General features: G+C 33.4%; 3 protein-coding genes across 3 annotated transcripts; 2 read left to right on the top strand and 1 right to left on the bottom strand.

Annotated features, from left to right (window-relative positions):
* Positions 1 to 3,251: 3,251 nt before the first annotated feature.
* LOC147523432 (peroxidase P7-like) lies at positions 3,252 to 5,214 on the top strand. The gene is made up of 3 exons (XM_086598544.1): positions 3,252 to 3,548; positions 3,650 to 3,844; positions 4,451 to 5,214. Exons 1-3 carry the CDS (start codon positions 3,318 to 3,320, stop codon positions 5,003 to 5,005), a joined length of 981 nt encoding a protein of 326 aa, XP_086454670.1. The 5' UTR covers positions 3,252 to 3,317; the 3' UTR covers positions 5,006 to 5,214.
* Positions 5,215 to 5,305: 91 nt separating this feature from the next.
* Positions 5,306 to 7,903, bottom strand: LOC147523431 (GDSL-like Lipase/Acylhydrolase superfamily protein). Its single transcript, XM_086598535.1, has 5 exons — positions 7,369 to 7,903; positions 7,077 to 7,271; positions 6,540 to 6,712; positions 6,140 to 6,410; positions 5,306 to 6,053 (listed from the first exon to the last, which is right to left on the bottom strand). Exons 1-5 carry the CDS (start codon positions 7,610 to 7,612, stop codon positions 5,800 to 5,802), a joined length of 1,137 nt encoding a protein of 378 aa, XP_086454661.1. The 5' UTR covers positions 7,613 to 7,903; the 3' UTR covers positions 5,306 to 5,799.
* A 15,319-nt stretch (positions 7,904 to 23,222) lies between these two features.
* Positions 23,223 to 24,819, top strand: LOC147523430 (peroxidase P7-like). Its single transcript, XM_086598527.1, has 3 exons — positions 23,223 to 23,669; positions 23,778 to 23,957; positions 24,107 to 24,819. Exons 1-3 carry the CDS (start codon positions 23,448 to 23,450, stop codon positions 24,662 to 24,664), a joined length of 960 nt encoding a protein of 319 aa, XP_086454653.1. The 5' UTR covers positions 23,223 to 23,447; the 3' UTR covers positions 24,665 to 24,819.
* Positions 24,820 to 25,223: the final 404 nt, after the last annotated feature.

Here is a 25,223-nt window from a genome sequence, read left to right as displayed (position 1 = left end):
ACGGCCCGGCCCAACCAAAACAACCCGGTGCATATAGTATGAACAATAATTGTTCATATCTATTTGGGATATGAACAATCACTGTTCATACATTAACATGAGCTATGAATACTCATTGTTCATATAAACAATTATTGTTGATTGTTCAAACCTATTTGGGATATGAACAATCATTATCAGCATGAGCTATGAACAATCATTGTTCATACCTCAACATAATATATGATCAATAAGAATGCTTATTGGAATATGAACAATCACTGTTCATACATCAACATGAGCTATGAACAATCATTGTTCATACTTATTTGGGGTATGAATAATCAATGTTCATACCTCAATATAATGTATGATCAATAAAAACACTTATTGAAGTATGAACAATCATTGACTTATTTCGGGTATGAACAATAATTGTTTTTATTGTTGATACCTATTTAGGGTATGAACAATCAATATTCATATCTTAACGTAATGTATGATCAGTAAGAACACCTATTGGAATATGAACAATCACTATTTATACCTCAATATGAGCTATGAACAATCATTGTTCATACATCAATATATTGTATAAGGTACGTTGACCTATTTGGGTATAAACAATCATTGTTCATATATCAGCATAAGGTATGAACACTCATTGTTCATAGTAAAACAACAGAAAAGGTAAAATCGAAAAATATTTATTTCAAATATGGGCCATTTGTCCTTGAGGATTATTTTCACTCGAAAATTGGTTTTCAGGCTTTTCACCTTTGTGATTGATTATAAAAAAACTCTGTCCTCTAGAGTTGTTTTGAATCGAAATTGGACATTGGGACCAATTTCTTGATATATAAAATATTGTCTATTCGTCTATATGCCTAGCCGAAAAAGAAAGTATCATCACATATATATAACCATGGGACCCTATAACCGTTATTTTAAAGTTCTATATTGACAGGCGTTTTAAATTTTCCACGCAGCCAAGAATATGAATTAGTGTAGCATAATTAATCTTCTAAATATATTGCAAAATAGAAAGTGTAGTCGTTTGTAGCCGTGGTCAATTTTTCATGCAGCCAAGAATATAAAGTAGGGGTGACTTCGGATCGGATAAGGATCGGATAAAGGGCTTCCTAAAAAAATTTCAATTTTTTTCAGATGGCAATATCCTTTCCAAATCTGATCCAATTATTTTTCGGATGACAATTTTTTTTCAAATTCAGAAAGTTTGAAAAATCAGAAAATTTTTAGAAATTTTGGAATCCGCAAAATATGGAAATAAATTAGAAATTTGAATTATATAATCAGATTCTCTTTTAGAATAACTATTTTTTTTTTATCTAGTTAATACATTCATTTAACAATCATTTTGAAATGTATTAATTCAGTAAACAATTTAGACCTTTTAACACGTTCATTCAGCAAAAAATTTCTTCATGTTAATGCATTAATTCAGTAAATAGAAATATAGGATAAATTGAGATATGTACTAGAACGACAATATTGATTTCTTGAAGTTGTGAGAGAGACAATGTTCTACTTTTCTAGGGTTTTTTATTTGGTTTGTAAACTATATATAGTTTTCAATTAGTAACTATATGAAATAGTTCACTATATGTTAAAAATTCGGAAATTAATCGAAAATCAGATTGGATCGGATTTTAAAAACATATCCAATTCCAATCAAATTATTTTTTGGAAAAATCGGATATAAGAATTTCATATATCGAAATACAGATATCATTGCCAAATTCAAAAAAATATCGGATCGGAATTCGAAAAAATTGGGTTTCGGAAAAAAGAAACACCCCTAATACAAAGTGTAGCGTAATTAATCATCTAAATGCATTGCAAAATAGAAAGTGTAGTCGTTTGTAATCATTGTTTGAAGCTTTATTGACAGCCAACTGATAATGATATGTTGGTTAATAACAATGAGGAACAATTGATTGAATTGAGTTTACGTGTTCAACTTTTTGAACGGTTTCAACTTTCAACATTCCAACGAACGTAACTTTCAAATAAGCCATTTTACGAGCTACCATGCAAATAAAAGACCAAAGAAAGGAGCAACTTGCAACTTATTTATCTGTATTATTTGGAATTTCTGATCCCACAAAATCTTCAAACAGGTAACGAAACGAAGCAACCGCAAGTTTCCAGTTATTAGCGGACAACAGTGACTTGTAGAGTTATAGGTCAATGGATTAATGTCTGATCGAGAGCCATGTATGGCCCTTAATTATGATTCTTTGCAATTATAAATTAATTAAATTTTAAGATAATGTTCGAACATACATATTATGCATTTTAGTAGAAAGAACTCAAACATTTGTGCTTTACTTAAAACTTGTATCATGTAGCTATAACACTGCACAATATTCTGCAGAGTGCATGACTGGATTTTGCATTAGATATAGACATTTGTAGTAACATAAAAAGACGTACAACATTTGAATTCGGAAATAGGCAATAAATAGGACTTCACTCTAATTAAGAACGATTTTCATTATTTAGTTCAAAATTATTACTTCGAAGCAATGTTTTGAAAACCGAACCGGTAATCAAACCGATTTTTTGTTAAAATGGTTCAACCATGGTTCGACCCGGTCGGACCAATTGATGTTTATTTAGTAAATTTTTTAATAATTACAATAATAAAATGAATAAATACATGTTTTAATTCAATATTAATTGATATTATATATCAAAATAAATTTCTTATACAAGAAATACATAGTATTATGTTGGTTTGGAGTTTGGATTATCTTGTTTAGGTGTTAGGTTCAACTCCCCACATTATCAATTTTTAAAAAAAAAGAAAAAAAAAATTATATAAGCGTGATCCGGTTTACCACGGTTTAAGTTTAGACCGAGAGTCTAACCATAAACTCAAGTTTTAACTGAACCTAACCATAAACTCAAGTTTTAACTGAACCGAACCGAAAATTTACTGGTTCCAATCGGTCGGTTCAACCACCGGTCCGGTTTTCTAAACACTGCTTCAAAGTGCCCTGATATTCAACAAGCCAATTTTGGGCGAATATTAAATACCATTAGGAAACAGGACACAATGCATGAGATCAAACAATGTCGTTTAACATATGTATAAAACTGTTGAAAGCCTCAACATGTTAATTCTTAAGGGAAAGTTGTTAAGAGGCCGGAGACGTGCTGAAATAGATTTTTTGATGTTTTATTAGATTATTATAATACTTGAAATGCGAGTAACAATCTGTTAGTATATATACCACATTATGCCACTCAAATGATATCCAAGAATATCTCACCATCACGAACAACAAAGAGGCTTTTAGAGCACTTTTACAATGGCCAATTTTATTAGTTACTCAAACAAGTACACTTTGCTTTCTATCCTCAGCTTATTGATCATAACCATCTCATCCCCAGTCTTGGCACAGCTCTCAGTTGGTTTTTATGGTAGGACATGTCCTTCAGTATTCGACACAGTTCGTGCAGCCACAAGGTCGGCTATCAATAGAGAACCACGCATGGGGGCCTCTTTAATACGTCTCTTCTTCCATGATTGCTTTGTAAACGTGAGTTGTTTATTGTCACCATAGACGTACATGAGTTCAAAAATACTTTCTGTTGATGTTTATTTTTTTGTTGGTTTTAATATTACAAATGGCTCATGCAGGGGTGTGATGGAGGAGTACTTTTGGATGACACTGCATCAACTCCGGGTGAAAAAGGTCAAATAGGTAACGCTAATTCACTACGAGGGTTCGAGGTGATTGATAACATTAAGGCACAAGTTGATAGAGCCTGTCGACGCGTAGTGGTGTCTTGTGCGGATATTATTGCAATTGCAGCTCGTGATTCTGTTGCACAAGTGAGTATCAACAATGGTGATATGTGTGTTACATTGCATTTCAACACAATTCTTACTTTCTTTCTATTTTTTCCCTTTTTTTCCTGTTACAAACCAAACTGGCTAAAACAGAATCTAAATGAAATAGATGATCGAAAAGATGAGTCTAGCTTCGGTTCACAACAAGAGAGAACAGATTGCTTAGCTTTTAAGTTTTCACAGCCTTCAAAGGTTGTACGTGTTTGGCATTGTAGAAAAGTCTGATAATTTTCACCTATATTTGTCAATAAAAAAACATGAAACACACAAAGTTAACTCGATCAGGCAATACAAAATGGGATTATACTGGATTTTGAATATGCAAGTTTGTTGAACTGCCGTACAACCGTACGTTCAGTATTCGTCATTTTTTTTGGCACACAAGTAAAGATATATTATTAACCCTATTATTAATCTATTTATAATATAAAGAATGTACGTTACAGCCTAGAGATGTGAATTAGAACTATTCATCTAGCCACAGGAGGTTCCTGGTCAAATCGATAGTATGTCCTAAACGGGCATTCAACATTATTCATCATGTCCATCTTTATATATATATTTATTTATTCTTTTTAATTGCAACAGCTTGGGGGACCAACTTATTTAATCCCAGTAGGAAGAAGAGATGCTAGAGCACCAAGTCCAGCTAGAACCACTGATCTTCCAGCATTTTTTGAGGATCTGAACCCAATAGCTGCAAAGTTCAAAAGCAAGGGATTTACTACTCGAGAAATGGTCGCATTGTCTGGTGCACATACCCTTGGCCAAGCACGTTGCGTATTATATAGGGACCGAATTTACAATGAAACCAACATTGATCGTGGTTATGCGAGATCACTTCAGGCAAATTGTCCTCGTGTTTCGCCAAATGGAAACAATAATTTAGCTCCTCTAGATTCACAAAGTCCAAACCGGTTTGGAAATAGTTATTATCAAGAATTGATCAATAGACGAGGATTACTTCATTCCGATCAAGTCTTGTTCAATGGTGGTGCGACGGATTCTATTGTAAGAGCATATAGCAACAATCCCAGAGCTTTCTTGAGTGATTTTGCAAATTCTATGGTGAAACTGGGGAATTTAAGTCCCCTTACTGGTAACCAAGGAGAAATTCGAACAAATTGTAGAAGGATCAACTAAGTGGTCGATCTGCCTGGCTCTCAGATAATTCCCTTGCTGGACAAGATTAACAAGTCATGTTTTGCAAGTAAATCATGCATGTAATTTTGCTTCAATTCATTTTTGTCAAACTAATGGTAATTCAGAGCTGGATGTAATTTTGTATTTTGTATTTTGTATTTGTGATAACATTCCGCAAGGACATTGAATAAATCTCGCTATATTTTACATTTTTCAGCTTCACTTTACGTTTTTAACTTTCTTAAAACGGAACTAATACATCACAATGTCTACATTTGCATTTTGGAGTCATCAAGGCGCTGGTCCAAAACAAAGTACCTTATTCATTCTAAGCCAACATCAACCACCGCAGTGCAAGATGGTTTCACAACATTCCCAGAAAAAAAAATGATTACTACCACATATCATACTTGTTCTCCAGCAGGAAGGAAGTAGTACGTACACCAATTTATACAAGTTTGACTTGTGGTATTCATTCTTCAGAAAAAAAAACGGCAAGAAGTGTATTTAACAAGTAATGGGGTTAGGCAGACCTAAACCTGTATTGATCAACTGGGGTTTCTTACATATATTGATCCAATGCCGGGCATCATCCTCATCTATAATCTCATTGAGTACATTGTCTAGAGGTGGTTGGAAGTAAAACGGCAAGAAGTTAAACTTGTATTATCCTAGTACTTATGGCATTCCTCCATGAAACAGGGACTATTAAGCTTTCACATTATTACTATATTGTGAATAAAGAAGCTAATAGTCAAATTACTAGATAACAAACAGCGCAACGCAAGTCATCATCACACTAAATTTTCATTGATATAACATGATTGATTGATTGCGACCGGTGGGTTTGACAATGAGCCACTGATGATGTTGTTGGCGATCCACTTGTTGGCTGCTTGAGAATAGTGTATGCCGTCCCAGCTAATATGAGCTGAGGGATTAGTACATGGATTACCATATACAGTACCATTGATGGTCACTCTCTTACCACAATCAACATGGTGACCATAGTAACTCCCACAACAAAATTTCAAAGGATTAACAAAACCTGCCATTATATGGAGCATAAAGTCCTGCATTATACTCAATCCAACCTATACTCAATTTTCAAGCATTATTGAAGCATGAATTTACCTTGTCGTTTGGCATCACTAATTAGAGCATACTTAGCGGAATACAAGTCTACGTATGTTAACACCGAGTGTGGGAGCTGAGTGGTTAGCCAAGTCAATCTCTCCTTTAGCTGGTGATTGAATGCCTGAGCTACTTCATTCTGGGGATTCACACAACCATTCTGGTCCACATTACCAGACTTCGAAGGGTAGTATATAACGCTGTATGGCAAGCAACCAATGGGACCTGTGTTGTGAATCCAAAATGCCCTTGCCCCTTCTTTATATAGTAGCTGAAATCACACAATATAAACATAAAAATGTGAGATGAATTCACTATGTATCAAATGACATTGTAACCAGTAGTGGAACATACCTTTGTTATGTTAAGAGTGGTGGAATTAAAAGGTAGCTTGACTTACTTGTAGGGCTGTGGAAAAGTGATCAAGCATGTCAGGAATAGAGGCATTCACTTGATCTTCTGTAGTGTGTTGGAAACCATAAGTAAGATCATTTTGTCCAATGTCAAATGTGTACAGAGCCTTTGAAAAATCCTCTGGTTTAGGGAGATTGTCTTTAAAAGCAGAGATATTTTCTGAACACGAGACGAAAGTTGAAAAATTAACATCATACGCTGATTAAACTCTTAACAACATATTGGAGGGACATTTTACTCCTTGCATCATGCACATTTTAAAAGTATTCTAACTACCAAGTAATAATGACGTGAGAAATGATAAGGACCTAACAGTCAAGATGTGATCGAAGCGCGCTGCGCGCCTGCGCGCACCAAGATAACCTTCTTAAAGAGGGCTGTTTTACTTTATTCTAATATTTCAAGGTTTAAAATCTACAAAATCCTTGTCCGTAAGAGTTATCGGCGGTGTTTAGGACTAGCTCCCTAGACACTAGCGACATAATATATTTCCTTATAGTTTCTCAGTAGAGGAAATGCTTGCCTTCTTGTTGCTTATATCGGTCGATGGTCCGTGCTTTGAACTGTTGGAACTGAGAAAGCTGAACACCCAGATTAAAAGGACTAAAGCCTCCCATCCTAATAGATGCTCCTCCCACTGCAAAGTTCGCACCATTACGAAAATCAGCTCCAACAGCGTCCAAGTATGCACTCAGGTACGGGAGTCCCAAATGTTCAACTGCATTCAACACCATACGGTCAAAAATTAACATATCAACAAACACTGATAAACATACAATGTGGCAGAAAAAATGTGCAAGTAAAGTAGTACTGACCTATAAAATCTATAATGAGTCGCCCATCACAGAATCGACCAGAAGGCTTGCCAAAAAACGTCTCTCCATTAGGCGGTGGAACAGCGCAAAATGCTGCAGATCCACCACCAGTATCCGAATTTGAATCTCCAAAATTGAAAATAGCTGGGAAGTTGCATGTCAATGAAGTGAATGAACCATGTGCCACTACATTTTCTCTTCCAATACTAGTAAGAATCAAGAACACTAACAAACAGAAGGCCATATATCTATGAAAAAGTTTAGAGAACACTTGTGTCTTGGGTTGCAAATTAAACGTGCATTATATTGAAAAAATTGAATGCGAGTATGGGTTCACCTAGTGAAGTGTTATGGCTTGACAGCTAGAGCCTAGAGTGAAACTGTGATATGTACCTTATGGACGTCAGCTGCCTAACAGTCCTAGTCCCAAATTTGGGTAGGGTGGACACTTTGTTATAGATGAAGAAACACGTTGTGAAGTGAGTACGTTTAGGTTTGAGTTTTTGGATGGCAGTTGATTGTGGTTTGTGGATAGACTTTAGAAGCGAGGTTGCCATTTTAACCATAAACCAAGGCCCAAAATATCGATATCGGTGTACCCAAAAACCGATATATATCGGATATATCCATTTTTTGTGACCATTCCAAACTATTTAAAATATCAGAAATATCGGACATATAATAATATCGGAAATATCGGAAATATATTAGAAATATCGGATTTATATTAAAAAATGGTCAAAAAGTCAACCGATATATATCGTAAATATCGGAAATATCGATTATATCGGCGATATAAAGTTTTATATCGAAAATTCCCATATATATCGGAAAAAAAAGAGTTCTATATTCGGTGGATATATGTCGGAAATATCGATGTCGGTGTACCAAAATACCGATATATATCGGCGATATATCGGATATATCGGCGATATTTTGGTCCATGCCATAAACTAGCCACTATCCCAATGTTTTGAAAACCGAACCATCGAACCGATTTTTTGTTGAAATGGTTCAACCATAGTTTTATTTGGTTAGACTTAACAATTTTTTTAATAATTACAATAATAAAATAAATAAATACATGTTTCAATTCAACATTAATTGGTATTATAAATCTTTGTACAAGAAGCATATTATAGCATGTTGGTTCGGAGCTTGGACTATCATGGTAGGTTCAACTCCCCATATTATTATTTTTTTTAAAAAAAATATATATATATATATATATATATATATATATATATATAGGAGGGATAGGCACATTCAGGCACATTCACATTTAGCCATACATTGTAAATTAATCCAAAGTAAAATCGTTGGACTTAAAAGTTGAATTAAAGGCTGAATTTTTGCATATATATATATATATATAATAAGGGAGGTCTAGTTTTTTTGGTTCAGAACTCAACCGGTTCAACTACGGTTTAGCCGAAAGTCCAACCCAAAACTCTAGTTTTTACAGACCCGAACTGAAAATTTACCGGTTCCAATTCAATTACCAGCCCGGCCCGGTTTTCTAAACACGGCACTATACATTTTTTCAACAAAAACTAATTGAGGATTGCTAGCGTCCTACCTCTTTAAAGGGGTAGGACCATCCTAACCCGCACACAAACAAAATGTAGTAACTTGGTAACGTCTCAACTTTGTGGGTGTTTCCAAAAAATTAGGAATAAGTCAGTATCTTCTTCTTCTCTCCTCTCTGCCCCTCATGTCTCTCATTTTTTGCTAGCAAAAATAAATCGGCACAATTGCGTGTAAAACTAAAAAACTAAACGAAATTGAACAGGCACAACATAAACTGCCAGAACACACACAAGAAGTTTAAGTCATATTTTCATGGTAAAACAAAGATTGGTTAGTTATCAACTGATGGGGTTAATATTCTCAAGAAATACAATTTCGGTGATTATTGGCAGTGGCTGAAGCACCCATTAAATTTTCACGTTAACTACTCTATCATCCACTCTGAAAGTGTAATGTTTAACTCCATGAAGAAAGAAACATATGAAACAACCAAATCGAATCGGTCCACCCAAAAATACCAAAACTATGTAAAAGTATAAAGATGAAATTCCGATGATGTTCAAGAGAGTGTAGTTTAGTGCTTGAGTCACCACCGAATAAAACTGATTTGGTTTTTGGTTTAAGCCAGTGGTGGAGGGCCGTCACAAGTGGGTCAATGTGTGGTTCTTATTGTGTTGTGTTTTTGGTTTATACTTTGGAGAAGATGAGTGAGTTAACTCACTGATCTAATGTTTTTGATTGGTTTAAGGCATAACTTATTAAAGAGGTGAACCAGTCATTTCTTATGTTTGTATGCGGGTTAGGATGGTCCTACCCCTTAAAGAGGTAGGACGCTAGCCATCCTCAAACTAATTTAAGTGGGGTCGTAGAAAACAATACAAAAACAACTTTGGTATGTCTGATTTGTGGGGCTAGCCGTCAAAAGAGTAAAAGAAAAAAACATAAAATACGTTAATGGGCCAAATAATGGAAATGCCCCCATAACATATGCAAATTACGAAATTGCCAGCGTAGCAAAAACAGAATCTCTATTGCTCACCGGCTCACCCCACCCACCTTTATTATATTACTAGTTTTCGAATCCGTCCTACGAACGGGTGTCATTATATTAAATTATTTTAAAAAATATTAGCAATTATACAGAACTATGAGATATATATGATAATTATATTAATCACTCATTCAAATTTCTTGCACCACTCTCAATAAAAAGAAAACACCAAATCTTGATAAAACCTATTGACTTATTTTAGTTGTTAGGTTTAATAATTGAAGTTTTATGAGAATGTTCAATGTGGAGAAGATGATATTGAAATTACTTGAATAGCAATACACTCTCAATCATAATAAAATAATTATGATAAATACTATTTAAAATGCAAAACTATACTTGTTGAGACATTATATTCCTCCTATAAATAATACAATTATGTTTCGAGATTAGTTCAATGGATTTGTATCAAGTTTTCGATTTTCTGTTAATTATTCATTGAGGTTAGTTCAATGTAGTTATTGCATCTAGTTTTTGATTTCCCATTAATTATTCTTTGAGGTTAGTTGATCAACGCAACAGATCAAGTTTTCGATTTTCCGTTAATTATTCTTTAAGGTTAATTCAGTGCAGTTGCATCAAGTTTATGATTTCTCGTTAGTTATTCATTAAGGTTAATTTAGTGCAGTTGCATCCAGTTTTTGATATTTCGTTAATTAGTTTTTGAGATTAGTTAATTGCATTTCCATCCAGATTCCAATTTCTCATTAATTTCTCTTTTAGATTAGTTCAATACATCTGTATCCAGTTTCTGATTTCCAGTTAATTATTTTTAGAGGTTAGTTCAATATTCAATGCATTTGCATCTAGTTTCAAATTTCTGGTTATTTATGCTTTGAAGTTATTTCGACCAGTTACATTCGATTTCTGATTTCTAGTTAACTATTATTTGAGGTTATTTCATTGCATTTGTATCAAGTTTCTGATTTCCCGTTAAATATTCCTCAAGATATTACATCTAATTTCTGATTTACCATTAGTTAATATCTGATTTTAGTTTTATGCAATTGCATCTAGTTTCTGATTTTCCGTTAATTATTCTTTGATGTTAGCTCAATGTAGTTGCATCCAATTTTCGATTTCTAGTTAATTGTTCTTTGAGGTTAGTTCAATATCAAGTTTTCGATTTCTCATTAATTATTTTTTTTTAGTTCAATGTAGTTGCATCAAATTTATGATTTCCTATTAATTATTCATTGAGATTAGTTCAGTGCAGTTGCATCCATTTTTCGATGTTTCGTTAATTAGTATTTGAGATTAGTTCATTGCATTATTTGCATACAGTTTCTGACTTTCCATTAATAACTCTGAGGTTAGTTCAATATATATGCATCAACCATCAAAAAATGTATATATGTGCATCTAGTTTTTTATTATTTATGTTTTGAGGTTAGTTCGATGCAATTACATCTGGTTTATGATTTTTCATTAACCATTCTTTGAGGTTATTTCAATGCATTTGCATCTAGTTTCTGATTTTCCGCCAATTATTCTATGAGGTTAGTTCAATGCAGTTGCATTATGTTTTTGATTTTATGTTAATTATTTTTTGAGATTAGTTCAATGTATTTGCATTCAATTTTTGATTTCCCATTAATTATTATTTGAAGTTTGTTTGATGTATTTGCATACCGTTTCCAATTTCCCGTTAAATATTTTTCAAAGATTTGCATCCAATTTCTAATTTCTCGTTAGTTATTCTCTGACGTTAGTTTAATGCAGTTACATCCAGTTTTTTATTTTTAGTTAATTACTTTTTGAGTCTGGTTTATTGTATTTACATAAAGTTTTCGATTTTCTGTTAGTTACTCTTTGAGCTCAGTTCAATGTATTTGAAGCCAGTTTCCGATTTCCTTTTAATTATCCAATGTGGTGTGTAATATCAACTTCAAACAGGGCATAAAAATAAATTATGTTTGATTTACTATGTGGGATCATAAAAAATTATCCAGTTCCCGATTTCCCGTTAATTATTCTTTAAATTATACATGACCCACTATGTGGGATCTTCAAAGATTATCTACGAACGTGTGATGTTATATTAATTATTCTGAAAAATATTTGCAACTATATATACATAACTATTATATATGAATATTATATTGACCACTCATCTAAATTTCTTATAATGTTAAAACCCCACTATCCATTAAAAAAAAACTCACCCTTGATAAAACCCTTCAACTTCATTTTGTTGTTTAATAATATAAGTTTGATTAAAGTTTTGTGAGATTGCCTAATAGGGCGAAGTTCATATTGACGCTACTTGAATAGCAAGGCGTTCCCAATCATACGAAAAGAGATAAGATAAACACTATTTTAAATGCAAAACTATACTTATTGAGACATTCCCACAACATATAACACAACTATGTTTTGAGGTTAGTTTAATGCTTCCTCCAATTGGTGATCAAATTAAGGTCAACACAGATGGGGCTTCTAGAGGAAACCCAGGTCCAACTGGGTTGGGTGGATCCTTTAGAAATGTTCATGGTGATTTTGTCTTACTCTTGAGCAAGGGTATCGGAATTGCAGACAACTATACAGCCGAGTGCATGGCTATATTGGAGAGTGTGGAGCTTGCCCTTTCAAAAGGATAAAGCAATAATCTCTGGGTGGAATTAGATTCGGCAGTAGCTGTCACAGCTTTTAACTCAGGGGCATCCCTTGGCAACTCCTATGCAGATGGAAAATTTGCACGACGAAGGTGCAAAGCTTGAAAGTGTCGCACAACTGGAGAGAGGCTAACCTAGCCGCAGACCAGGCGACAAAATTTGGATCTTTCTTAGTTGAGAATGAGGCTTTTGTATCAAATGGCAGACCCCTATGGCTATATGAATGGGAGGTTCCATATGGTTGCTATTTTATAATATCTTGAGCCTACATCGTATAGCATGTAGATTCTACCACTCCTACACAGTTCTTTTATTTCGTTTCTTTCCTTAATTCAATTTACACTTACCAAGCAAAAAAAAAGGTTAGTTTATTGCATTTGCATCCAGTTTCTGATTTTCAATTCCATTATTTATTTTTTGATGTTAGTTCAATCACTACACCAAAACAGGATATTAGTAACGCACACTTTTTTTGTTCCTAACGTTTTTCAAGCGTAACTAGATTCCTAACAGTTTTCGGGAGTTAACATTATATATAAAGTGTTACGTTAATTTTTTCCTGATTTGAGAATTATTTTGTAACGTTATTTTAAAACTTTTGTTTTGTCAAAAAACTGTAAGGGTTACGATTATTTTAGAAAATAAAAAAATAAAGACCAAAAATAAATTTTGAGTGGCCTAAATTAGAATTTTTAGGGGAGAGGGAAAAAATAAAAAGATCACGCTCTCTTCCCCATCTAAAAATGATATCTCTTATGCTATTTTGTTTTCTGGTTTTTTCATCACCTCTCTCTCTCTAAACCCAATTAACACTTCTGCCACCGCCGCGCCATTGCTATCCGGTAGTATTCCCTTTCTTCTTCTTCTCCTTCTTCTTCTTCTTCTTCTTCTAGGGTTTGATGATAATTTTTGTAATATAATTTCTTCTTTTTCACCCTTTTCACACTGTGTGGACTTTAATCCATAAATGTTGGTGCTAGTTGTTTCAGTTAAAACCAAAGGTATGATTTTTTTATTTTAATATTTTGTATTCATCGATTGGAAAAATTCGATTTTATTTTGATATATTATGTTCTTCAATGGAAAAATCCGATTTTTTATTTTCATGTATCATGTGTTCTATATATGTAATTCGATGAGTGTTGGAGTTCATGATTTTAGTGGTGATATGTTTTATTTTCTTGGTTTAAATCAAGGGAATTACAATTTTTTCAATAAACTAACTTTGATTCTTTAATATGTTTTACTCCAGTATATATTGTCGTATGTAATGTGTAGTAATATCTCTGATTCACTAATTTTCCAATTCTTATCTTGGTTCAAGATTATATCTTGATTTAATATAAAGGTATATATATATATATATATATATATATATATATATATATATATATATATATATATATATATATATATATATATATATATATATATATATATATATATATTTTTTTATTCTCTTTCATTATGTTTTTCAATTAAATCTAGTAATTTGGTGGGTTTTTTTTTTCAGAAAATGAGCAGATTTCCGGCTTGTAGTTGACTATCTATAGTATCAAATGACTATCTATGGTATTGTTGTTTTGTATAAGGGGATATAGAATTGTGGAGTGACATTATTAGTGTTTAACTGTATTTCATCGATAATAGATTACACATATCTACTTGTCTGATTTAGTTGTATTGATTATTGTAATAACATGCCAGTTGAGTGCTTGGTCGTAATGTGGATTAGTTTTATTTAGAACTGTACTTTTTATGAAATGATCTTTAATTGTTGGATGGCTTATGTAGAATATGTATCATTTTGCAATAAGTAGGGTAGAGTATAGATGTTGTCAGATAAATTCCAATGGTATTTCTGTTGTTGATTGAGTTGGAAAAATATAAATTGACTTTAGATGTTTAGAGCAATGAGACATACTTGTTTGAAGATGGTACAAATCTAGGTTAAGGATATATTGACTCGTGTGCTACAGAATCACATTGGCATCATTTTGACATGTCCTAGTTGTTGCCACTCGTGTCTTGTCAATTAGTTTTCTTGGTTATCCATCCATGTATACCTGACACACACTGCTGAGAAGTATGTGCTATTGAAGCATGCCAAACAAGCACCTTAGGCATTACTGAACTTGTTATGCTAAAATATACTGAAGCCTAGTGCACGAGCCCTTTAGTTTTCCTTGTAGATACACCATCAAACCAGTTAAGGAGAGCTCGAAAAATAAAAGAAAAGCTGGAGAAAAGTAAAGTGGCTCAAGTTATGCTCTTGCTTGTCACGATTCTAGGTTGTTCCTTGGTGATTGGAGATGAAATTTTGACTCCATCTATCTCGGGTAAGTTGTATAGACTACCAGCTATTTTCATCCAATACAAATGCTTATAGTCCAAATTTGACCAGTTTATATCTTCGCCGTCGGTGCTTTTTTCTGCGATTGAGTGGTATCAAGCGATCAACAAAGTCCCTTGATCAAAGTACTTGTACTCAAACCCTGCAGCATCCACTCATTATCAAGCACTAACTATATCAACTTATACTGTCTTATATGAATGTAATGTAACTTTGCAACTAATGAAACTTGATTGAACCATTTCTCCAACTTTTTTCTTCTTAGATGCTGTTGTTGGCATCTCTGCTGTGGTAATCTTGATCCTTCTCTTTTCTACCAAATAGTTTGGGACTGATAAAGTTGGCTATTCATTTTCCCCAATCATCATCTTGTGGTGTTCCTTTATAGCCAGCATTGGTCTCTACAACATATTCAAGTATGATATTGGTATCTTGCGTGCTTTTAATCCAAAATACATAATAGACTATTTTCAGAAATCATAAGCACGCATGGGTATTGCTTGGTGGAGTCATACTGTGTATTACAGGTAAGCAATAATACGGTTTAGAAAGTTTGCATCTGGCTCGCTCATTCTTTATTTACTTATTATCTATACATTTGTCCTTAGATCAACTTCAGTAATTATAAGTAAACTTCATCAGGAACGGAAGCAATGTTTGCTGATCTTGGACATTTCTCTGTCCGATCAATTCAAGTAAGTAAAGTGTGTTGTCCGTATGGATTTTCATAAACTCGCTGATTTAGCTACTGAGAAGTTTTGTACTATGTTCAGGGGCAAAGTTTTCAATCTCTTTCACTTGGTAACTTTGAGTTGTAACATTTTTCCGGTAAGACTCCAAACAATGACTTCTATACTATAATTCTGCAGATTAGTTTCTCCTGCATTGTATTTTCATCATTGATTTGTGCCTATTTGGGACAAGATGCGTACCTAACTAAGTTCCCAGATCATGTTGCTGATACATTCTATAAGTCAAGTTATGCCTGCTATATGAATGACCTGTGCAAGTAGCAGTATCAATCTATTTATGTACTTGAAGCAGTCTAGAGGTTTTCCTTACTAATGATTCCACTTATTTGTAGGTCCATTATATGATTACGTGGGAGAATTTCTCTGGTATCGACATGGAGGTCTGCTCTTGTGTAAGCTTTTGTGTCCTGCATTGTAGCAGTCAGGTACATAGAACAAAGTGCTGATATCTTCGAATCTTAGGTTTGGTGATTAAGCTTTTAGAGTATTAGGATTTTGAAACGAATTAGAGTCTTTTATGAGCTTTTCTCCTTTCTAATTCTCTTTTTGGATTTCAAATAATGGTTCGTCGATTAGTAGAACCCCTCAATTTGAATGACGAAAAGACTTGGTTTGTAACTTTTAGAGTGTTTTACTACCATTGAGAAGTTCTTAATTGCAATCTTTTTAATTCTTGATTTTATTTTCCTTTATTTAGCTTTTATTGGGTTTCTTTATTGCTTTTTCTATGGTTATTATTTTTAATTTAACTGCTGAAATATATTCCCTTTTACAAGTATAATAAGGGAGTTGATTAATAGTGTTGATTTCGTTTTATTTGATGTGGTCCAGAAACAATATGTTCATGCAATAATGCAAGTTTGAACTGCGATCTGTCAGAATATCGCTGTATTATTGCCACCGCAAGTACACTATGTTTCTCCGCTGCTCTCATTGTCGCGTAAATACTTTGTAATTCTCCTTTTGTTTTCCTTTTATTACATAGGGCTTCACTACCGTTTAAATTTTGCAATTTTTTCAGTAAACTAACCTCTCTCTTTCTTTCGTTTACTCGATTACTGTGAAGGTTATGTATATTCTTCTCTTTGTTCAGTATTATAACTGTGGTTCGCAGCAAAGGTACGGTTTTTTCTTTTTATATTTATGTTTTTTTCTATTAATTCCTGTACTTTGGTGGTCTTTTCTGAAAATGGGCAAAATTTCTACTTCTAGTTGTGCTCGTTTTTTTATTTTTTAATTATATTTCTGTCTTCAGATTATGAAATTCGGTATTGAATTTGTGTGATCTCCATCATGAATTGTGTTTGGTCTTGAGTCTTTTAAAATGGCTTGTCCATGTAACATAGGTATGCATGCCGATTTTGGGTTTTTAGGCTACTTTTGCTTGGCAGGAAATCAGATTTCTACCTTCGAAAAGGAAAATTCAAAATTGTGATAAACGGGTATCATGAAAATGTAATCTAGCTTATTGAGGATGTCATGCTTATATCAATATTATTGAGATAAAAAAAATCCTTCAAACTAGGTCCTTTTTTTTGTTGCTAATAATCAATATTATTGGTTTGAAATGCTAGTCCCATGCCCAGATAAAGGAGGGAGGATGGCGGTGCCTTAGACAGTTTTCACTCAACATTGGGAATCTACTACTAAAGGTGTGTAAAAGTCTTGTTATTTGTTTTGTTGATTATGGTGAGATAGTGATGGTTATTGATGTTAATTTAGGTCTTAAAAGTTAAGAGAAAGTTTTGGGTACCACTAATTAATGTAGTGAAGAGAATTGTTGATGGGGTAACATTAACACCTTTTTTAGCTTTCAACGAACAAATGTTTATGCATTTTATGGATCACCTCTATTTCTTTTTTACTTCAAAGTTAAATAACGTGCAAGACTTCGGTGGAAGTTGTTTGTGGTTTATTAAAGTGTTATCGTATGGAATGTTGTTCAGGTGCCAACATTGTGTACTATGCAGGCTTACACATAATGGTATGTTTGTGGCCTAGTAAGGTATTAAGATGCTATTTAGGGTGCATTGGTTGTTGTTCTACTAGAGTCCTTTAAATAAGAAAAGTTTAGTTGTTGCTACATTAGTTAACTAGGACTACTACTAGTCAGTAGTCAAACACCTTGCTGGCTGGGATGTTTTTTTTTTTACGTTCTTAGTTGTAATAGACTTTTCACTTTAGCGAATATTTGGTACTGTTTCAACATTAAATAGTATGATTATGGCATTTTGCACTCATATAGGTTTTGTCTTGCAAAAAATCATTTGGTTGGAAAGTTTTTGAGATACTTGGGTAATATTTGGAATTAGACTTGAAATTAGCATTCACTGAATTCAAGTATGGATGTTTCTTTCATTTTGCCTGTCTTACGTATTTTAATTTATCTTATTCTCAGGACTCAAGATTTATGGAGTGTCGAGGCCTAGATAGTCGAAGAAAAAGAGGATGAGTTCCCTGACAAATCTAAAATGTTTATTTCTTGTGCATCAAATTTCCGAATTCGCATGTTCTTTATGTGTATGACTTTTTGGTTGTGATTTGTAGTAATATAAAGGAGTACATACTTGATTGGATGTATTTGTGAGGTTTTTTGTTAATTGGTAACTTTTGTGGAATTTTCAAAAAAAATGGGGGCATTTTATGCAAGTGATTGGTGAAGGTGGTAAACGTGTGGCACGAGAAAATTAATTTTTTTTTCAATATGAAATTGTTTTGTAACGGCAAAAAAATGTTATTAAGCTCTTCATTAAGTAACACTTATAAAGTAGGAAAAACGTTAGAAATGGGTGCAAAAACCGTTAGTAAATTATTCAATTAGCAACACATACTACACGAAAAAGCGTTACTAATTTCTCATAACTGTTACTAATATCTTCATTAAGCTACGTGTACAAACTGTTAGAAATTGAAGGAAACCGTTACTATTTGTGAAAATATTTAATGCGATTGAGTTTAGAAAACCATTAGTAATTAATTTTAGTAACGCTAAATAACCGTTACTAAAAAGAATTTGTAACGGTTCATAATCGTAAGTAAATAACTTAACATATTAATAACGCCCAAACAGTTACGAAAATAAACCGTTACAAATATTTTTAGTAACGGTTATGCGCCGTTAAGAATATCCTATTTTGGTATAGTGAATGCAGTTGTATCTAGTTTCCGATTTCCCGTTATTTATTTTTTGAGGTTAGTTCAATACAGTTAGTTCAATGCATTTGCATCCAATTTCCTATTAATTATTCTTCGAGATCAGTTCAATGCATTTGTATCCAATTTCTGATTTTCCGTTAATTATTTTTTGAGATTATTTTAATGCATTTGCATCCAATTTTTTATTTCTCATTTATTATTCGATAAGGTTGCATTTGCATTTAGTTTCCGATTTCCCGTTAATTATTGTTTGAGGTTAGTTCAATGAATTTGCATCCAAAGTGGATGATGCATTAAATCTATCAAACTTTATTTCTTTAGGCCCATATAGACATATAGTGCATACAATTCAATTTTATTTGTTGTCCGTTTAGTTTTGATTGTACACCGTTACTTATTTTATGATTAGTTGACTTTTATTTTTCCTTTTTGTCCCAGTCACATGTGTAGTTAACAAATATAGAAAGTAAATATTCAGGCAACTCAATTTATTTTTTCCTTCGTTATTTCATTGTCTTTTTCTAAAAAGAAACTTTGTTATATTAAACTTCACTTAAGATTAGTGTAGAAACTATTCTTCGTGGCGTAAGGGTTTTAGAAAAATCGTTTTCGGTGAAAACTATTGTTTTTAGCAATTTAGTTTTCTGTCTCCTATTTTTTCATAATTACTATAATGTTTAGGAAAAGTTGGAGAATCTATGAAACTCTAGATGGGATTGTTTCCTTCTTTATATCATATTTTTTTTAGTAATTAGTAATAGAGTTTAGAAAAAACTGGAGTCTGGTTTTTTCATAATTAGTCAAAGAGTTTTACAAATATTGGAAACTCTGTGAATGCTCAAAAAATAGAGCTAAGAGGGTATATCTATAATATATATCTAAAGATAAAAAAATATAATAAGGGTGGTCTAGTTTTTTTGGTTTAGAACTGAACCGATTCAACTACGGTTTAGCCGAAGGTCCAACTAAAAACTTTAGTTTTTACATATCCGAACCGAAAATTTACCAGTTATGATCGGACTCCGGTTCAATTACCGGTCTGGTCCGGTTTTCTAAACACTGTCATATATATATATATATATATATGCCATTGCACAATTTTTCAACAAAAACTAATTTAAGTGGGATCGTAGAAAACAATACAAAAACAATTTTGATGTGTCTGATTTGTGTGGGGCCGGCTAGCCGTCAAAATAGTTAAAGAAAAAAATATAAAATAAGTTAATGGGCCAAATAATGGAAATGCCCCCGTAATATATGCAAATTACGAAATTGCCAACGTGACAAAATCAGAATCACTATGACACTATTGCTCACCCCCCACCCATAGGGGTGCAAACGGATAGGTTCGGATGCGGATATGGCTGTATCCGAATCCGAAAATTTATACCGATATCTGAATCCGAATCCGACGGATATTAAAAAAATTATCCGAATCCGATTTCGGATATCTGAAACGGATATCGGATAATATCCGATCCAAAAATTAAAATTAATTAAAATTTTATTTGTTTTGAATAATTCATTTTACCACTATAAAAACTAGTATAAATATTATATTTGTCATTTATTATTATTATTTTGTTATTATAGTTTTATATTATTAGTTTATGATTTTATATAATATTTTGTACAATAAAAAAATGAATAAATGAATAAATGAATTATATATAATAACTATTAATTTTTTAAATCGGATCGGATATTATCGGATGCGGATATATCAGTATCCGAAACCAGTTCGGACATAAAAAAAATATCCGAATCCGAATCCGAATCGGAAATTTTCGAATAATATCCGATTTTTCGAATACGAATTCAAATTGGATTCGAATATTTGGATATCCACTTGCACCCCTACCCACCCACACAGATTTTTTTATACTGTTTAGATTAGATGTACTAATACTCTAGTGGTGCAGCTTGGACGGGCCAATCCAAGCCCAACTGCCAAGTTTGGCCCGTGGTCTAAGTACTTTACATGGGCTCGAGCCCCCTTGGTTGTACGAGTAGGCGAAAGTGCTCATATCACCAAATCCAAATTGCAGTAAGGCCGTATATACAATTTATTTTGTCCAAATTAGTATGTAAGTTGTATTCAAATGAAAAAAGTTACACTTACAAGAGGTCGGGTTGGCTTAGTTACAGTACATTTCCTAACTAACCGGATTCAAAATTGTAATAAGTTACACCGATTCCCAGTTGGAAATCCATGTAGGTCTCCTTAGATATATATATATATATATAGTTAGTACCCTACATTCTCAACCAATCACTACTGACCACATGTTCAATATCATATTAATCTGAAGTCTAGTATACGATCTAGAGCTACTCCAAGAGGGATAGATCGAGCACACGACTTAAACATATCAAAACATATACTCATAGACCTATGAATATCTACACCAGTTCAACCATAATTAAAATTTCATTATTGGCACAAAGAACCGAACCAATCTCAACTAACAAACAGTTCAAAGGTCAAGCTTAACGGACGACAATCATTAATAGAAATTAAAGAGTGCAAGAGTTCAATAGGTCATTACTTTGTAACGACTTCATATAGAAAATGAAGAGACAATCTTACTATACAATTATAAAAGGGAAGTAGGAACTACAATTGATTTGATTCGAGTTTGGCAAAAAAGACTTGATACGTAGGCAACTCTTCTCCAAATTAAAGAAGAATGCAACCACTTTCTCATTATCACGCTCTAAGTTTATATGTAAAGTTTTACTCCTTTACAATGCTATTGTGTGTTTAAGCCAAGACTATGTTTTGCAGCTTTATCATCTGCTAGCTACAAAATTGACTTCATCATCACGCATGTGCCATATATATACACTTGTTATATTCCATCACGGGATAGCTCCTCATGTTATAACGTGAAGATTGTTTAGCAATACATGATAGATTTAGATCATTTTGGATAGCAATATACTTTGAGAGATTAAAACGTGTCTTAGTTTGAGTGATTTTTTGCTCCCAGCGTTCTTGCCTCCAAGGGCTCCAAGCGAATTAATAGCCACACACGTATCACTAGTTCCACAAAAAAAGGAAGCTACAGCTCGCAGAAGATTCTCAAAAGTTCTGAATTTACATGTTTGTCCCTCCTCCTAACTAAAAAAGGAAAAAATTTAAATAAAGAAACGTACATGTATTCATTACTTGTTATCTCTTATCGAGGGGTTAGGATTTGGTTGATCCTACATCATCTTTGATAATCAAATATGCATTGTTACTATGTCAAACAACTGAACCTTTTGAAAAATGATGTTATTATGGAAATTCAATAGGAAATCTGCAACAAAGTAGGATCATTGTTTCTCATTCAAATACTAACTTTAAACCTTGACAAACTTTGGGTATATGTTTGTTTCACCTAAATAATACTCATGCATAGGAAGTATTTTTTATGAGAGAGAAGTGTTCGTTTTTGGATTGGAGAAGAGAACTGGGAAATATGTATGGGAAAAAGATGAAGAGGTTCGATCTTTTTATCTTTTTGTTCAAATTCTTTTTTGTATTCCATCGCCCCGTTTTCGTCTTTTGATTTTGTTTTCCTTTTTTTTTAAGAAGGACAAATCAGTAAAACTGAAATTTTTGATAATCTTAACTTCCCCTTTTTTGTGGAACTGGTGATACGTGTGTGGCTTGTAATTCGCTTGGAGCTCTTGGAGGCACGAACGCTGGGAGCAAAAAATCACTCTCTTAGTTTCCCTAATGCCAATTTTCATTTAACTTTTGTAATTTTAGTTTTAGAATAGTGGCAGGAATATTTTCTATTGAATTTTCATATATATATATTTTGACAGTGAACTTTAATTTGTCTACTTGTCGTGGGACTACCTATCAAGATAAACGACGACATTCGAAGGAACATTATGATTTACTTGTATATATACAAACTCGAATCTTTAATTAGCTAGATGGCGCTTTCATATTAAGCGCGGACTAAGAGTCACTAAGTGTCCGAACAAGATGTGCATGCATGAATCATGATATTTACTATTTAGGCATACCAGCAAGTGGCAACTATGAGTACTAAATCCAGAAGCTAGATCGAACTAAAGAACACCAATCTTTGAGAATATGTCAAAGTAGAACTTCAAACAAAATAGGAATCCACTTAAAGTATCTTGTCATCAACTATTAAAAAAGCTGTAGATTAGCAATCATGTAGACTTCCGGATTAAGTGTAAGTGTGAAAGGTGAAACTCCAACTCCATGAAACACAATAGTCTAGCATAAGACCCCACTTTAACGAAACTTGAGGTGTAATTCCGCGTAAGAAGATATACTAGCCATCTTCCATTAAAAAAGAACAAAGCAGAAGTCAGCAAAACTATACGCTCTTAATTTTTGTATCACAGCGCTGGGTCAATATTATGTCGGAAATATGAATAAAAACACTCGTTTCCTTCAGTCGTTTGAAACTATAGAACTCTTACACAATTTGAAAAAAGATATGGTCTTTAGGCAGTTGAGCTTCTGCATCTATTTGACTTTCACTTCTCATAACTACTATAAATAGTAGCAATTGCAATCCATGCAAATCACTCGTATACAATAATCTTACATTTCTTTTACAAGAACAAAAGTTTTAAGTCTTCTTACAATGGCTCTTAGTATGCATTCCACCCTCTCAATAAGTCTTGTTATGATTTTCATTACCATATTTTCATCTCCAGCTTCAGCACAGCTTTCAGTCTCATTTTATGGGACTACATGCCCATCAGTCTTTGACACAGTTCGAGCAGCCACACGGTCTGCTATCAATAGAGAAGCGAGAATGGGGGCGTCTATTCTCCGTTTGTTCTTTCATGATTGTTTTGTTAATGTAAGTGAATATATAAGTGATTCAATTTATTTCTTTTCCTTGTGCATTGAAGCTAAGTAGTATATATTTATTTTTATATGTACTGATTTGTGTTATTATTGAATTCAGGGTTGTGATGGAGGAGTACTTTTGGCCGGTGGTGAAAGAACCGCGTTTGCTAATCAAGATTCAATTAGAGGTTTTGAAGTTATTGATAACATAAAGGCACAAGTTGATAGAGCTTGCGGGCGCAGTGTAGTGTCATGCGCGGATATCCTAGCCATCAGTGCTCGTGACTCTGTCGTTGAAGTAAGCAAATTTTCAGTGTTAATTAATAAAACAATTTTGTAAAATTAATGTTTAACAGACCCTCCTATGACGTAACAACAATAACAACAATTCGAGATGCAATGATAGGCTCCTAATCTAGTTTAATTTGTTATTGCATTATTTCTCAGATGGGAGGACAAAGTTATTCTGTTCCATTAGGAAGGAGAGATGCAAGAACAGCAAACCTTGCTGGTGCAAATAGTGACCTTCCCGCCCCATTCGACACTGTTGATCTACTTATCAGTAAATTTCAGGGAAAAGGTTTCAGTGCTAGGGAGATGGTCGCTTTATCTGGAGCCCACACAGTAGGCTTCGCACGTTGCACTACATTCAGAGACCGAATCTACAGCGGCGCCAACATTGATCCTGCCTTCGCAACAGCTAGACAAGCTACTTGCCCTCGAACTGGCCCTGCTGGAGATGGTAACTTAGCTCCTCTAGACCCTCAAAGTCCACTTCGTTTCGGTAACAACTATTTCCAGGCACTGATGAACAGAAGAGGACTCCTTATATCTGATCAGACGCTGTTTAGTAATGGCCCAACCGACTCAATTGTAAGGATGTACGCAGACGATGCTAATGCTTTCGCGACAGATTTCACAACTGGCATGATCAAAATGGGAAACTTGAGTCCCTTAACTGGTACTCAAGGTGAGATTCGGACCACTTGTCAAAGGGTTAATTAGTCTCAGTGCCCGAGATCGCACTCTTGCATTGCAGTGTTAAGAACATTGTTTTATATTTTTAAAATTCGAGACCAAATTGTCATAGTTGGTGTTTCAGTTTTTTTTTCATGTATACTTATTCTACTTATAAATGACGAAGTCATTTTTGTTACAAAGATTATTACGCGATTTGATTGGCGTTCGTCAACTTCTTGTTTTCTGTTCAAACTAGCATGTGTCCTGTGCTACGCATCAGTTCGCCAAGTTGTGAAGAAATAAAATGAAAATTGTTAGAAAAACTAAAGAGAAACAATTTTTTGTGAATTTCTCACTAAGAAAAAAGAAACAATTTTTTAAAAATGGGAAAGATATACAATTCCTATACATAAATTTTAGCTTTTAAATTAAGAAGACTATCCTAAAATTATTGAAGAAGGAGGTGGTTCAATTTAAATAGAGATCAGGAAGCCAATTGTAATTAATAAATAAGAGAGATGTAATTTAAATAAATGTAGGGAGGTGGTTCTAAAATCTTAAAATTGAGAGATTATAAATACATTGTTCGGTTGAGAAGTGTGGT

The sequence above is a fragment of the Coptis chinensis genome, chromosome 1 (assembly GCF_015680905.1).
Source record: "Coptis chinensis isolate HL-2020 chromosome 1, ASM1568090v1, whole genome shotgun sequence".
NCBI lineage: Eukaryota > Viridiplantae > Streptophyta > Magnoliopsida > Ranunculales > Ranunculaceae > Coptis > Coptis chinensis.
The sequence above is the reverse complement of the archived record's forward strand: the minus strand, read 5'-3'. Positions and strand labels throughout refer to the sequence as shown.

Coding starts and splice junctions, on each gene's coding strand:
- LOC147523432 (XM_086598544.1), top strand. CDS start 3,318: ATGGCCAATTTTATTAGTTACTCAAACAAGTACACTTTGCTTTCTATC. Junction 3,549..3,649: donor TCCATGATTGCTTTGTAAAC/GTGAGTTGTTTA, acceptor TGGCTCATGCAG/GGGTGTGATGGAGGAGTACT. Junction 3,845..4,450: donor CTCGTGATTCTGTTGCACAA/GTGAGTATCAAC, acceptor TAATTGCAACAG/CTTGGGGGACCAACTTATTT.
- LOC147523430 (XM_086598527.1), top strand. CDS start 23,448: ATGGCTCTTAGTATGCATTCCACCCTCTCAATAAGTCTTGTTATGATT. Junction 23,670..23,777: donor TTCATGATTGTTTTGTTAAT/GTAAGTGAATAT, acceptor TATTGAATTCAG/GGTTGTGATGGAGGAGTACT. Junction 23,958..24,106: donor CTCGTGACTCTGTCGTTGAA/GTAAGCAAATTT, acceptor ATTATTTCTCAG/ATGGGAGGACAAAGTTATTC.
- LOC147523431 (XM_086598535.1), bottom strand. CDS start 7,612: ATGGCCTTCTGTTTGTTAGTGTTCTTGATTCTTACTAGTATTGGAAGA. Junction 7,272..7,368: donor ACTCATTATAGATTTTATAG/GTCAGTACTACT, acceptor TGTTGAATGCAG/TTGAACATTTGGGACTCCCG. Junction 6,054..6,139: donor TAGTGATGCCAAACGACAAG/GTAAATTCATGC, acceptor ATATAATGGCAG/GTTTTGTTAATCCTTTGAAA.